Here is a 15,925-nt window from a genome sequence, read left to right as displayed (position 1 = left end):
GAACATACACATTTTAGCGACATCTTGCAAGCAGTTGACAGGCAACTGAGAGCATGATTTAGGTATCATTATAAGAATTAAAGCAGCAACTAACCACATGTAAAGTATGGTATTACCAGTGCCTACAGCAAGTTGCTTGTAACCACAAGTAAAGTGAAGTATCATTGATCCCTACACCATGGCACCTGCTGCCATGTGGCCGCAGGTCACACATCACACAGCTCATGGCCAGCAGCTTCTGGCTCATGTGCTGGGCAGCGCAGGTGAGGCCACTGTACATAGCTCCCTCCATGGTATTGTAGCAACATCCAGCTGGCATGCCCTCAGGAAATAGCTGCAACTAACTACAGCTCCACTGATGTTGTGGTATGCCACAGCAGACTCACCAATTATGGGCATATTCCTATGCTACCAGTGTATGCAGTACCACGCTCGGGCAGTCTTGTTCTGGACTATACTACTGCTTTTACCAGGAAGCTGCAACACTTGGATCATCCTCAACTGGACTTTGACTTTGCTTGGAATAGGACTATTCTAGGGATTCTTCTACTCACCACTGATTACCTGTGTCATCCACAGATTTTACTAATCACCATCCCAGTGGCAGCAGTAGCCCATTCATTAAAGTTTTGCAAAATTCTGTTTTCTGTCCTCATTTGTAGAAAAATCAACTGTATTGATTACTCATGTCTTCTGTTATCTGTTGTACCTCCATTCATGGATACAACAAATTAGGGGTGACAGAGGGTAGTTCTTGTGTTGGTTTCCAATTCCTGACATGGTGCCACATCCTCACTTTCCAGTACTGTGTCTGTACTGTTACGCCCCCCCCCCCCCCCCCCAAACCAAGAAGCAGAAGCAGAAGGCATTTAGCTTTTAAGTTTTAATGAAGCAGAGCTTTCCTTTTGTTTTCAGCATGGCAGCTGTCCAGCAACAGGAACCTGTGCTGTTACAAGAGCTTCTTAGGACTCAACTGTTGCAATTTGCTCAACTGATGGATAAGGTGACATGGCTGCTGGATAATTGACAGCTTCTACAGTAAGCCCTGCTTCAATGCTTCTCCCAGGTTGATGACAACAGTAACAGCTTCACCATTCTGCAAGTTTGATGTGACTGCAAAGGAGTGGATCAGATACAAATTGCAGCTCTTTCAACCTTTGTGACTTTCAACATTACAGGTGATGCTCAAAATTCATACTTCTTTTCTTGGGTTGGTGCAGATATCTTGCACATCTGCATTAAGCTTTTCCCCCTTATTCATCCTGAATAAGTTCCTTACCCAGGTGTTGGTAAGTATAAGTTCTGTTGAACAAAGCACCAACCTACCTAGTCCTTTCAGCACTGGCTCACCAAGTTACAGGGTATCACTTCCACCTGAAACTTTGTTTCTTCCTGCGGTAAGTTGTACATGGGCACCATGTTGTGGGACATTATTGTTCAAAACGTTACCAACTCCTGACTTTGGGTGGAAGTCCTCAAACTATTGGACCCCTTGCTTGAGGATGTCATTTGGATAACTGAGGCACAGGAATTGTTTGACACCACAGAGCTGGAAATATTGCCAGTTGTGGTCACCACACTTGACACCTGTCAGTCTTCTCCACATGGGGTCTATGTTTCTGGTGGGCACTGTAAACAAGCTATGGAATGCCTGCAGCAGTCACGTAATGGCAGCAAATGGAATCCTGCCTCAGTACTACATCTCTCATCATAGGGGCTCTTATGATTTCCACCAAACTAAATGTCTGTTTTGAAAAAGACTGGGCACATCCAGGATGGTTGCTCGAAGCAGTAATGGGGCCTGTTTGTTAACATAGTTACACATGGTTCTAACACAATGAATGTGCATCATGCTGATGTTCGTGATGGCACTCTTCTTAACCATTTGGTTTCTGATGAGTCATTCCCAGTTCAAACCAACTACAGCATTTCCACTAAGCATGAATGATCCTTGCCTGTCAGTCACCCTGAGCATCTTGTACAAGATTCAATGAAACTTTTCACTGTACTGTGTATTCAGAACCAAAATGTCCAATTCCAGCTGGATATTGGGGCTTCTATCACATTGATCAATAGGTGCACGTTTGAAAAGCTCAGTTCCCCTACAGCTTGAATCTTCAACACAGGCTCTCACCATGTACAATAGAGATTGTATTGCCATCCTTTGCATGTGTTTTCTACAGATGCAGTACACATCTACAATTATGGTAATTCCAGTTGTAGTGCTTCACTCTTATTGCAGTCCTAACATTTTCAGCCTCAATGCTTTTCACATCTTCAGCTTCCAAATCTTGGATAATGTGGCAACGATCAACTCCCACGGGCCCCACAACATAATCACAAAGCTCTGTGACAGATACTTCACCTTTTTGAGGACTCGTTTGGTAGGTCCAAAGACTTTTCTGCCCACATTACCTTGAAAAATACTGTCCAACCGTGATTTGTCAAAGCATAAGATGTCCCCTACGTCACTCAGAAGGAAGTTGGAACAGAGTTGAGAGATATGCAAACCTGGGGGTTTTCACGGTCATCTGACAGTCTGTCATGGATTTGCACTTTCTCCCTCACCCCAAACAGTTATGGACATATTACAAGGGGGAGTGTTCTTCTGGAAGGTCAGTCTCAAGGAACCTATCTGCACTTCCCACTGGATAACATGATGAAGTCCTTCCTTATCATAAACACTCACATTTGGCTGTTCCAATATCAGCATCTAATCTTTGGCAGTGCTTCTGTTCTGGCCAGCTTCCACTTGTTCCTAGAGTAACTGACATTTAAGGTTCCTTCCTGCACTAATTATCTGGGCGACATCTTCATCTCTGGCAGTACTCCAGAGGAGCACCTCCGGAACCTGGAATGCCTCTTCCAAACCCTCATCGTTGCAGGACTCTGATGCAACCAGAAGAAATGCAAAATTTTTATTACCAAAATCGAATGCCTCAGTCAAGTCATTGACTTACATGGTGTTCCCTCTTCCGCCAAATACTTGGACACTATTCGGAAGCTCCCTTCTCGAAACATTCTCACCAAATGCCAGGCTGTCCTCAGCAAGATCTCATATTATCTGCATTTCATCCCTAATGCTACTCATATTGCAGCATCTTTACATGCCCATAGATGGAAAAATGTTCCCTTCATCTGGTTGCTTCAGCAAGAAACAACTTTCTAGACATTAAAAATGTCTTCCTTAGCAACAGATGCCTGATCCACTTGGATCCTGCAAAACCTGTTATCCTTGTCTTGGGTGCCTCCTCCTATGGCATTAGTGTGGTGCCATCCCACAAAGGTGGCGCCACAGACCACCCAATTTCTCTCACATTGAAACTGATTAACAATGCTTAGTGAACTAATGTCAACTAGAGGCCTTTCCAGTCATCTATGGCATTTCCAAGTTTCATCAGTAGGGAATTTTTTTCTGCTAACAGATCACAAGCCTCTCACCAGTTTATTCTGGTTTATTCCAGCCACTCAAACCCCTGCCTGTCCAGATGGAGCATAAACTCCAACATTGGGTGCTTACTATAGCCAAATATAAGTATGAAATTCACTATAACACCATGGCATACCATGCCAACGTGGATACTTTATCTCATCTTCCTGTCAGATCAGATGTGGAATTTGATTCTTCTGAGGATGCTTGCTTTCACATTGACCACATTGATAAGCCACAGTACTTACCTCTCTAACTGACAACCAATGAATCCCACAACCACGCAGCAGGATGGTACCCTCCACCCTGACTTATTCAGTCAGGCTGGCCTGAGGATAGGAAGTGGTTTCCCAATGAGTCTTTTCAGTGTTGGCTTCGCCAGTGGGACACTTTTTTGGTCCAAAATGGAATTGTGCTCTTAAACACACCAAGTGAATAGACGCATGAGCTGATCCCAGCATCACTGCTGCAGCAGGTGTTACTTACTTTGTAAAAGACACTGGGGCATTATCTGTATGAAGCAATTGGCCAGGTGGTATTGTACATGGCTGGGGATGGACAAAACCATTGAACACGTGATCATGCATTGCAATCAATGTGCTGAGAATCTGCCTAATCATTACCAACAGTTTTGACTGACCCCCACTGCTTGCCCTCTGGTGGTGAATTCACATCAAATTCGAAAGGCCATTTGGGAGCTTGCAATGGCTTATCGTAGTACGTGTTATTTGCTAATTTCCTTTTGTGGTCCCTATGAATTCCACAAAGTTGACCAGCACGATTCAAGCTCTAGCAACAATATTCTACCAAAAAGGATTACCAGCAACTATTGTGGCTGAAAATGGTCCAAAATTGACTGCATCAGCATTAATGTCTTTCTGTAAGGCCAACTGCATCACCCACATGAGATCAACACCCATCTCACCACAATCTAACAGTGAGGCACAACAATTCGTGTGTACCTTCAAGGTGCAGCTGTTGAAATTATGGCTGTTCCACTCCAAGAAAAATGCTCTGCCCCTGTCCTTCTCAGCATATTGTATGACACCTCAAATGTATGATGCCTCAGAGAGATAAGTCACTGGCTGAATTTCTTCATGGCAGTACTTACTGGACTGTGCTACATCTTCTCCAACCTCCTCGGTCCCCAGGCACTCCTCTATCTCCTTGAAAATTCCAGGCCAATGCTAAGGTGTATTTCAGGATCTTTAACAGTGGCCATTTGTGGGAAACTGGCATTATAATCAAACTCATTAGCAGAGTGACCTATGTTATTCAGGGTGGGTTGGGACACCACCATAACAGACACGAGAGTCAGCTGCACACTCACACTATTCATTATCCTGCTACAGTCCTTTCTGTTCCAGAGAATGTTCAAGCAGACAGTTTCTCACCTGGCAATTATCCATAGTGGGTTTTGTACCAGCTGCCCAGTGGTACTAGCAGGGTTTCCACATCACTGTTGCTGCAACTGCAGGCATCAGAGCCTCAGTCACCTCAGCCACAAGGGCTGCACCCTCTGCTGCAACAGCCCCAATCGCCACAGCCCCTGACATTGCCGTCTCCGTCACCACAGTCTGTGTCACTGCCACATCTGGGTCACCAGCACGGACATTGCTCCTCCTGTTTTCCCAGCCGTGGCCACTGTCCTCTTCGCCATTGTCTGCTGAGACACCTGTGGACTGGATTAACCTGTGCCATAGTGGGGATTGCTCACATGAGGACAGGCAGGAGGCACATATTCCCTCTGCTATATCTTCTGGTTCTTCTGGGGGCCCGTGCAACGAATGCTGGAATGCAGGTCATCCATGTCTAGATCCAGCTTCTGGTCTGACATCACCACCCAACCTCTGGCCCGGACTCCCCCATCGTCACTGTGGCCCGTCACAGTAACCACCGTGGTGAGGCATTTTTTGGGGGGAAGAGGGTGGTATCATCAATGCCTACAGCAAGGTGCATGCTTCAATGCAGCTGCTTTGTCACACAGTCTCTGTCCAGCAGTTCCCGGTTCACGCACAGCATACGGGTGCCTCCATGGCATTGTAGCAACACCTGGCCAGTGTGTGCTCATGATATAGCTGCACGTCAGGATAGATCCAGCCACATTGAGCTATGCCACTGCGGGCTCACTATCAGAGGGCATATTCCTTCACTGCCAGGGCTTCATAAGTGCATGCACTACCACACTTGGGCAGTCTTGACTTGGGGATAATGCTATTGCTGTTACCATGATGCTGCAACACTCAGAGCACCCTCAACTGGACTTCAACTCTGTCTGGAACTAGACTATTCTGAGATGTCTTCTACTAAGCACTCTGATCACCAGTGTCATCTATGAACTTTGCTAATCGCCGCACCAGTGGCATGCTGGCCCAGTCATAAAGGTTTTGAATAATTCTGTTTTCTGTCTTAATTTTTAAGGGAATAAACTGTGTTGATTTCTCGCACCTTCTGTAAGGTGTTGTACCTCCATTCATGGGTACAACATAAAGTACACAAACTTTATTTGAAAGTCACAATAATTGATTCTGTACTTAAAAATCCATCTTTATGTGGCTGCTTTAGGCATTTTTTCAAGATTTATTTTACAGTGATTTAGTTGTGTGTTGTCTTACTGTGCACTTTTTCTTTTCATCTTAAATTCAGAAACCAAGTAAAAATACACTTGATTTCTCAGTTTCAAATGCAAAATATTTTGCTGGTGTTAAGGTACCACATGATTAAATGGCAACAAACACTAGGTATCAACATAAAAACATCTATATTGGAAATTAGATTTTTTTCTTTTCTTTAATCTTGAAACCTTGAAACTTTTTACACTGATTTACTGTTTTTAAGTTATAATACTTATAATATTACACTAATATTTTCTCAGTTTGTTTGTTCTTGACATGATAAACTCATGATTACAGTATACTTTGCACGTTTTAAAGCTTTTTTTACTCTCACCATCTGCAACCCTGTCACATGGTCAGAAGTTTCAAAGGAGTATCTGATTTTATAAGTACTGGTAACCTACTGCTAATGGCTTAAAGAGTAACAGACATCTTTAAAACTTTAACCACTTACACTGAAAAGACATCAAACTAATTATTATATATTATAGTGAGAACTGTATCAGAAGGGCCACAGGAATGATGAAGTTTATGGCCACAAAAAGAAAAATTAATTTCATCAGATACTATCTGTTAAAGTAGAAATGAAGATATTCCTTTTGAAAAGTTTTCAGTTGATGTGAAAATCAATACTTACATTCTCCTGGATGATGACTTTGAAACCATATCTCCAAATCCACCTGGCATACCAATCACAGACAGGATAACTTTAAGATTTTTGTTACGAATTTTGAGACCAACAAGAGACTTAATGACCTGAAAAAAAAATTTAACATAATATAACAGAAGAGATTGACTATATTAATTACACATTATGTATGGGGGTGGGGGGCAAATGTTTAACTTACAATATACACCAATTAGCCAGAGGATTATGTTTGTCTGCTTAACAGTGTGTTGGTTCATCTCTGAAATGCAATGCAGCAACAGTTCTGTTAGTATGGATTTAACAAGTTATTGGTAAATTTCCTGAGGTGTGTGGCACCGGATGTCTACACACAAGTCACACAATTCCTCTAAATTATGGGCCAATCGCTTCTTTTGGGTGCAGAGCTGGCAACCAGTAGTGTCCCAAATGTGTTCCATCAGGTTCATATCATGCAAATTTGATGGCCAAGGTCGGCCGGAGTGGTCGAGCGGTTCTAGGCGCTACAGTCTGGAACCGTGTGATTGCTATGGTCACAGGTTTGAATCCTGCCTCGGGCATGGATGTGTGTGATGTCCTTAGGTTAGTTAGGTTTACGTAGATCTAAGTTCTAGGGGACTGATGACAGAAGTTAAGTCCCATAGTGCTCAGAGCCATTTGAACCATTTGATGGCCAAGACACCAATGTGAGTTCACTATACACTAAGCACTGTAACCTTATGACAGGGACAGTTATCCTACTGAAAGATGTAATAGCCATCAGAGAAGATGTCAAGCATGTATCAATACAGGTGATCCATAAAAACATTCACATAGTCCACAACCATCATGGAGCCTGCAATTAGTACCACAGGTCCCATGAAAGCCCAGGTGAATGCCTTCCATAGCATAATACTGCCCCCACCAGATTGTGCTTGTGGCATGGTTCATGTTTCAAGCAGCCATTTCCCTGAATGGGTGTGTATCTGGACATGACCATCAGCCTGGTGTAACAAGAAACATGATTCATTCAACTAAGTGACATGTGTTAAATAATCCACACTCTAATCTTGAAGATCCCATGTCCACTACAATCATAATTGACGTTTTCTTTGATTCAACATGGGAACATGCAGAGGTCATCTGCTTCAGAGTCTCCCATGTTCAACAAAGTTTGCTGAATGGTGTGCTTTTAAAAACTTGTGCTGCCCCATCATTGTCCTGCATCATCAGATCTGTCACAGATAACTGTCTGTCTTGTTTTACACAGCTGGCAAGCCTCCAACCTCCATGTTCTGTGATGTGGCATGTACATTCAACACTTTGTCACCTACTTGTGGCTTCACCACCATTCAATCACATTCCATAGATGATCATTACAGTAGCATACACACAGATGATGACCAACATCACTGTTGCCACGGTGCTTGTTCCCAAGTGGTGGGCCATAACAATCTGCCCTTTCTCAAAGTCCCTTATGTCAGTGGATTTCCAAATTTGTGGCCCAAATTGTCACTAAAATGATTCCCCATTCATAATTGCTCCAAATATATATTTTGCTTACTGCATTGTGTGCCCACACCACCATCAGATGGCATTCAATCTTGTGGTGGCCAGTAGTCATAATGCTTTGGCTTATAATTGCATATTGTTTAAATTTTTTGATTTTCAACAACGAGGATTTAAAATGGGTCAAACATTCTATCAAAATCCAATTAAATTTTCCAGGCAGGCCATATAAATTAAAAGGCTTACCCTCAGTTTTCAGAAATTCTCAGCAGAGAAGGTTACATATTTCAGACTTGATTGTCATTGATCAGAACAATGAACCTGGTTAAGATAACAGTTCCTCTTGCTCAGTTTACAAATAAAATTTTGTAGGTTTTAGTCAAAACTGCAAGATGACCATGATAAACCTAACACAAAGCTAGAATTTGTATGTTGGGAATGAAACCCATCCCTAACACAAGCCATGTGACTGGCTTGGGAAAAAGTTTGGATGTTTCTGGAAACAAACATTTTTAAAAGTGAAATACTGGTAACTAATGCATGGTTAATGGAAAAAATGCTTGAACAGAAATAAAAAGGAGTAAAAGAATATACATAAACATAGAACTGGTTTTCTGCATCATAAGGAATAATGAAAGTATACGGTTGTCATAGTAGCAGTGGTAGTAGCAGTAGCAGTAGTAGTAAGTTACAAAATCAGTTTTAGTGAAACGTTTCTTTCTAGTTTTTATAATGTCTTACATTAGAATAAGCAAGCTGCAATAACTTTAATAATTGCATATTTCACAATAAAACCAGGCTCTACAAATCAACACAGAAGAACCACTAAAACGTGACCCAATTGTAAAATAGTTGATCAACACCACCACTTACAAATTTCAATGGTAAACAAAATGTAAGGCTAAGAATGTCTTCTCTTCAATATTTTATTAGTGAGCAATTAAATCCAAAACCTCTAAAAATTTATTGAGCACAGACCATGAATAATCAAACTTGTGATAGCATTATAGAAATTATTTCAATTGCTTTTATTTCTATTTCACTGCTATCAACATTACCCTACAAAAATAAAGGCAACTTTTAAAATTTGTTTGATAGCTTTCAATAATCAGAGATGAAGATTTTTGGCTTGTATGCCATAGCCTAGATTTAAAAAAGCACTACAAGAACATTTATGGAATTACTGTGGCAAAAACCACTTCAAGTGAGCTTTTGTTTTGGGCTCTCCTATTTTCTTCAGTTTCTTTTTATTTCTCTTCTGATGTTGACAATCGTAGGATTTTATCGGCTGCTACAAATTCTCTCTCTCTCTCTCTCTCTCTCTCTCTCTCTCTCTCTCTCTCTCTCTCTCTCTCTCTCTCTCTCTCCGCCCGACACACGACCAGGTACTTTTGCCCGAAGCGCATACTGCTATGTTCCCGACATACCAACAGCATGCGACCACGTTTGCAGCAGCCGCGACGCCCGCGTTTGCTCCTGCGCTGTGTGTGTCATGTGGTCAGAGGCCTAGTTGCACTACAGTACAGACACTCGACCCTACACCATTTCCCGGGCCTCTGCTGCCCCCGCCATCGCCATCTTCCCACAACGCCACAGCAGCCACCTGTAGGGCGGTTTACGAAGCTGCCACAACTACAGAAGGACAATGCTATATCATGGTTTGTGTTAGTGGACAATATTATGGACATTCACGGAGTGTGGGGAGATGACGCACGCTTCATTTGTTTAATTACCCACCTCCACGACGAACCGGACCTGGTCAGTGACCTATTGCTCTCGCCACCAAGCCAGCACAAATATGCCACCGCAAGAGCTCGCATCATCAAGTGCTTATCGCGCACTCCAGCAGAAGCCATCCACTACATAATTCACGAAGTGCCAATAGGGGACCATATGCTTCACAACTTTGGTGCCATTTAAGGGCCTAGGTGGGCAAGGAGCAACTCCCCGATCTCGCACTCTGGGCGTTGTGGCTTGTGAAAGTACCGCCAAACCTCCAACTACACCCGTTGGCTTACCAAAATGCTGCTCTGGAGGAAAAACTACGACTGGCAGACCAGGCTTTTTCCATCATCAAACATCACCAGGTCATGTCCTGTTTTTCCGACACTCTGACTGTTGGCGACACTGCCATCACGTCTACTACGTTTCACCGGGCGGCCGGCAGAGGCCAGTTGCGCAGCTTGCAGCAACAGCTGATGGAGCCCCCTGGTGGCCTGACGGCCGTACTTGTTACGGTTCCTCGACCGGTTGCCCCGCCCACCTCCACGCGGGTGCAACAGAACACGCCACATGACGTTGCCGGCTCACCAGCTCAGGCACAACACCCAGCTTACCCACTATGCTGGTATCATATCACGTTCGGCGATGCTGCGTGTTCTTGTCACGCACCCTGCAACTACGCAAACGTGAAGCATGAGTCAGAATAGGTGCCACGGCTTGCACCGGCAGTTTAGTGTGCCAAAAACATTATCGACTGACCACCCCTGCTGCCCACCATGCCGGCAGACTGTACATCCACGACAGGATGAGCACACACTATTTCCTCATGGACACGGGCGGCGATGCTAGCGTCATTACTAAGTTGAGCGTCCCATCTTCGACATTGGTGCCCGCCGTGCCACTGCGAGCAGCCAACAATTCCGCAATCCGTGTCCACAGTTCAGCCGAACTCCAACTAAATCTCTTGCCTGATTTAGGCTGCACCTGGACATTTTGCACTGGGGATGTCGACTGCCTCGTTATCGGTATGGATTTCCTGCATAGCTTCGGGCTCTCGCCAGACTAGAGATGGGGTTCCGCTCCTGAACTGATTCATAGAGTTGAATCTTTCAAAGGAGTGAACAATCAGTGATTCAGAAAAATAGAACGGTAGCTCCAAACGTTTCCCACAGCATAGAGAGAGAGAGAGAGAGAGAGAGAGAGAGAGAGAGAGTCTGAGCAGCTCAGCGGGGCCTCTGCTGGTCAGAGCACACTGCACGCCACACAACACAGCCGGCGACGGCCTCTGCCCTGCTTCTGCCTTGGCTGCCTGCATTGTGCAGTGCCCCATTGGATCTTGTGTTTCACATATGCCATGCCGTCGCAGTGCTTCCTCTGCCGCGTGCAGTGTCTGGCGCAGCTTAACTTAGCATTGCACTCCGTCGGCGATCGTTTCAGTCGCACGTCCTGCCCTCTGGGCAGTTGATGCGAGCAACAGGACAGAGAGCCTCCTAGCGAAGAACATAAGAACTACTTGCAACAACCTGCCCCCAAGAGAACGGACAATTTGTCTCGGAGCGGGTGACTGGTGGCCGCTCACCGCTCCCCCCACCCACGGAACTCGCCCGCTCAACGCTCATCCCACCGTTCTCGACTCTAGCCAGAGCGTTGAGCAAAGCAACTCAGGTGTCACTCTGGTCTCTGCAGTCTTAGCTCACGCAGTAATACAGCTCGCGGCTCGACCTGCTTGACTCAGCGCCTCTGCATCGGAGTTCGTCTCTACAGGATATTGTTCTTCGTAGTAATACCGCTATGTATATTACATTATTATGTTATGTATACATCATTTGTTTTTATTTTATTTTTATTTGTTTAAACTGATCAGATTAGGTTCCTGACGACTCCTCTTACTATAGGATTTTTATTATGGACACTCGAATTTACGCTTTAATTATGAGCAAACCGACAAACGTATCGTAAAATGTGATACACCAATATTTTCCTTGTTTTATTCTGCGTAAGGCTATATGCAGCACTTTAGTCTTACAGTCAAATTTATATGTATTTTTTTCTTATTCTGGTACGGATTTTGCGATTTTAGGCGTCTTCGGAAGGAAACGTTTACTTTAAAAATATATGGCTTGCGATGTATTTGTACGGGGTTAATGAAATTTTAATACATTATAGCCGAATATATTGTTAATACAAATCTCAAGTTACAACATTTTCCGATCACCCAAAAAACCACGATAGTGTAAAATAAATCAATAATCAAAAACTTTGTCATATTGTGGAAATTTCAATAAACAATACAAAATTCTTACTCATTATCTATGTTACTTCAAAATAGGATCAAATAAGATCAAAATACAGGTATAGTACTGGAATAAACCAAGTTTAACAGGCAATGTGCCTTCCATTTATTTTCTATTGTGAATGAGTGGTGAGTCATGAAAAAGAGCTAGTTCATTTCAGGGAATGAACAGTTCTGATCTGATCTCTGAAAAGAACAGTTTTGCCCATCTCTACGCCAGACCTCGAGGCAGCAGCCCTCCTGCATCACGCTTCCGGCAACAGCAGGATACCAGGGATTTTCGCCACCTTCCCCCCGCCCCCTGCCACACACTGTGATACCTTGCCCACTGTGACAGCCGAACGCGCCCATCTCATGACAGAGCTCTCCACCGCCCAGTCGCGCCTGACAACCCAGTGCCTCGAGATCACCGACCCTCGCGCCAAAAACGCGCGCCTGCAACAGCTGATCACCGCCACGTCAGCCAAACTGTTACGCGCACGGGAGGCAGCAGGGGACGCTTCCGCACCACGGGGATACACCCACGAGAACTCCATCGAGGCGCAGATACCTCTGCAACGATGCATTTTCCCGCAGGTCAGTGACATTCCTACCTCTAATGTAGTGCGTGTTACCCCACCTAGTCCCAGTGTGGTTCCCCAGGGTGTCCCGCAGGTGATAGGCGCGACTGCTAAGGGTACCTGTCACCGATTGAGCACCACGGAAGGCCCCCCCCAGTACGCAACAAGGCTCAAAGCCTTAATGCCAGCAAATTGCATCACGCAAAAACCGCTGTACAGGAGCTGTTAGATTCAGGTATTGTCCGTCCGTCCAACAGCAACTGGTCCTCGCCTATCCATCTAGTGCCTAAGAAGGATGGTTCATTTCGTTTGTGTGGCGACTACCGACAGTTACACGCCAGAACGATTTTAGACAACTACCCTATACCAAACATACAAGTTTTCGCCCAACAACTCCATGGTGCACGCGTTTTCAGTATACTTGATTGCCGAGAAGCATACCATCAGATCCCCATGTACCAGTACAACATCCCTAAAACAGCAATTATCACGTCTTTTGGACTGTTCGAATACTGTTACATGCCGTACGGCCTCAAAAATGCCGCACAGACTTGACAACAGTTTATCAACTCCATCCTTTTCTCACTCCCATACTGTTACGCGTATTTGGACGACATCCTCATTTCATTAACTACCCTCAAGGAATACGAACAGCACATGTCAACAGTTCTTAGTATTCTCGCCGAGAATGGAGTCCAAACCAACGACGATAAATCTCAGTTGCGGTCAGCTAGTGTGACATTTTTGGGCTATACTGTTTACACGGAAGAGACTCGCCCCACGTCAGACAGATTCGCCTTTATACGAGACCTCCCCCTGCCCGAGACTTACCGAGACCTACGTTGTTTTTTACGAATGATAAATTCTTTCCGGCGGCACATCCCACACGCCGCATCCCTACAGGCTCCATTGACTGATGCTCTCATCGGAAAGAATAGTTCAGGGCTCCGCAAGGTCCCGTGGGGCGACGACATGCAACGCGCGTTCGACGCACTAAAAACGGCACTAACGAATGCTGTCACGCTCGCGCACCTGGTATCTGACGCCCCAATATCAATCACAGCTGACCCAAGTGACGCTGCTATCGGCGCTGTGCTCTTGCAGCAGGTGGCAGGTTCCACACAACCACTACGTTTCTTCTCGCGGAAGTTGGCAGCCTCCCAGCATAAGTGGTCCACTTTCGACCGAGAACTCTTTGCTATTTACGAGGCAGTTCGGCATTTCCGAGAGGACATTGAGGGTAGATCAGTGACCATATATACAGACCACAAACGATTGGCGGATGCTGTGCGTAATCACACAACCTCCCTCCCCCCCCCCCCCCCCCCCGCCCCCGGCTGTTTCAGCCACATGGACCTAATATGTCAATTCACAACAGACATCTTACATGTCACGGGTCGGTACGATCTCGTTTTCTTGGGACATCGACGACCTAGCTGCCCAGCAACAAGCGGATGACGACATTCGACAGTTACTGAATAGCGAGTCCACCTCGCTCTCAATTGAGCCTCGCCGAATTCCAGGTTCGGCCTTACCAGTCTTCTGTGCAATCTCCACAGGTACTGACCGCCCCCTAGAACTGTACCGTAAGTTATTTGCCGCTATCCATGAACTAGCACATCCCAGTATTTGGGGTACCACACGCCTCATAACAGAGCAATTCGTATGGACTGGGGTTAGAGCAGACTGCAAAAACTGGACATGGGCATGCATACCTTGCCAACGCACTAAGGTCGGTCATCACGCATACCCACTGCTGGGCTTGTTTGAGGTACCAAAAGGCAGGTTCCGTCACGTCTATCTTGACCTGGTCGGACCACTCCCTCCTTCCGAGGGTTTCCGATACATTTTATCTATCATCGACCGTGTTAGTCGGTGGGTGGAGGCAATTCCAATAACAGACATTACCGCCGACTCTGTCGCACGGGCCTTCATCGCCTCCTGGATCGCACAGTTCGGTTGCCCATCTTCGGTCACGACGGACCAAGGACGACAATTTGAAGCTGTGCTCTTTGGCAAATTATGCGATCTATGTGGTGCAAACAAATTACGTACAACCGCCTACCACCCGAAAAGCAATGAGTTGGTCGAGCGCTGGCACCGCACATTAAAAGCAGCGCTGACGTGCCACAACAGATCTTGGTCCAAAGCCCTCCCCTGGGTACTACTAGGTGTCTGTTCAGCTTACAAAGACGATTTGCAAGGCTCCCTAGCGGAATTGTTGTACGGGGAACCCCTCATCCTCCCAGCACAATTTGTCGAGGATTCCGATCCTCCCCCGCAGTCAGAACTTCCAACGCTTATAGCACACGACCGACACTTCGCCGCGAATGTGCGCCCCCCGCCCCCTCGAGCACACATGGTCCCTCGCGTCTTTGTGCACAAAGACCTACACATTTGCGATAATGTGATGCTGCGCGATGATACGGTACGGCCCGCACTGCACCCGCCCGACTCGGGCCCACACAAAGTGATAAGCCGCTCGCCGAAGACCTTTGACATTCTGTGCAACGGTAGAATACAAACAGTGTCTGTCTCGGGCCTTAAACCAGCTTGGCACCTCAACGACAAGGCAACTTCAGAATACAACTTCCACCCCGACCACACTCTCGGGCCACCTTCCATCTCTAATACATCAAACGTGCCGAATCCCCCCTCCGGTAGCTGTGGCTCAGGTGACGATGCATGTGATGATACGTGTGACACCAGTGGTTCGTGTTCTCCCCCCAGCTCAGAGGCTGCAGGAAAGGTCGCGTGTGAAGGTTTCACCCCTCCCTCCCCTCACCTTAGTGTTTCCGTTGACCAGCCGATGCAGACTGATGACACCAGCGTTGCCATTTTCCACGTCGATGTGTCACCTTTTCCAGTCAAGGACCTGTCTTTCCAGCTATGAGATGAGACACTGTTCGTCCTGCACGTTCCCCCCTGCACATTGGTCAATTCAGCCACCCAGGTTACACTCCTACACACGTTTGCGGTACCGACAGATGCAGAGGAGGCCGCAATCACCACTTCGACCGACGAGGACGGCCACCTCTGCATTCGCGTGCCACTCACGGCACACCACGCCCCCGCATCGCCGGGCCACTTGATCCCAGTTTCCCCGTTTTGGCTGCCCGCTACGCCCACCAGCATGGCACCACGACTTCATCACAACGGACTGATCACCAT

General features: G+C 45.9%; 1 protein-coding gene across 5 annotated transcripts in view; it reads right to left on the bottom strand.

Annotated features, from left to right (window-relative positions):
• LOC124555080 (acidic mammalian chitinase-like) overlaps nucleotides 1-15,925 on the bottom strand; it is a 183,108-nt gene that overhangs the window by 98,013 nt on the left and 69,170 nt on the right. For all 5 annotated transcript variants that reach the window (XR_006968516.1, XM_047128870.1, XM_047128872.1 and 2 more), the window contains one exon: nucleotides 6,683-6,801. Coding sequence is in view for 4 of the 5 variants with exons in the window: in XM_047128870.1 (XP_046984826.1) it covers nucleotides 6,683-6,801 (119 nt within the window). In the remaining variant the exon portion in view is untranslated. The remainder of the gene's footprint in view (nucleotides 1-6,682; nucleotides 6,802-15,925) is intronic.

Source organism: Schistocerca americana, chromosome X (genome assembly GCF_021461395.2).
Source record: "Schistocerca americana isolate TAMUIC-IGC-003095 chromosome X, iqSchAmer2.1, whole genome shotgun sequence".
NCBI classification, from domain to species: Eukaryota; Metazoa; Arthropoda; class Insecta; order Orthoptera; family Acrididae; genus Schistocerca; species Schistocerca americana.
Note: the sequence above shows the minus strand (reverse complement) of the source record. Positions and strands in the feature narration are given on the sequence as shown.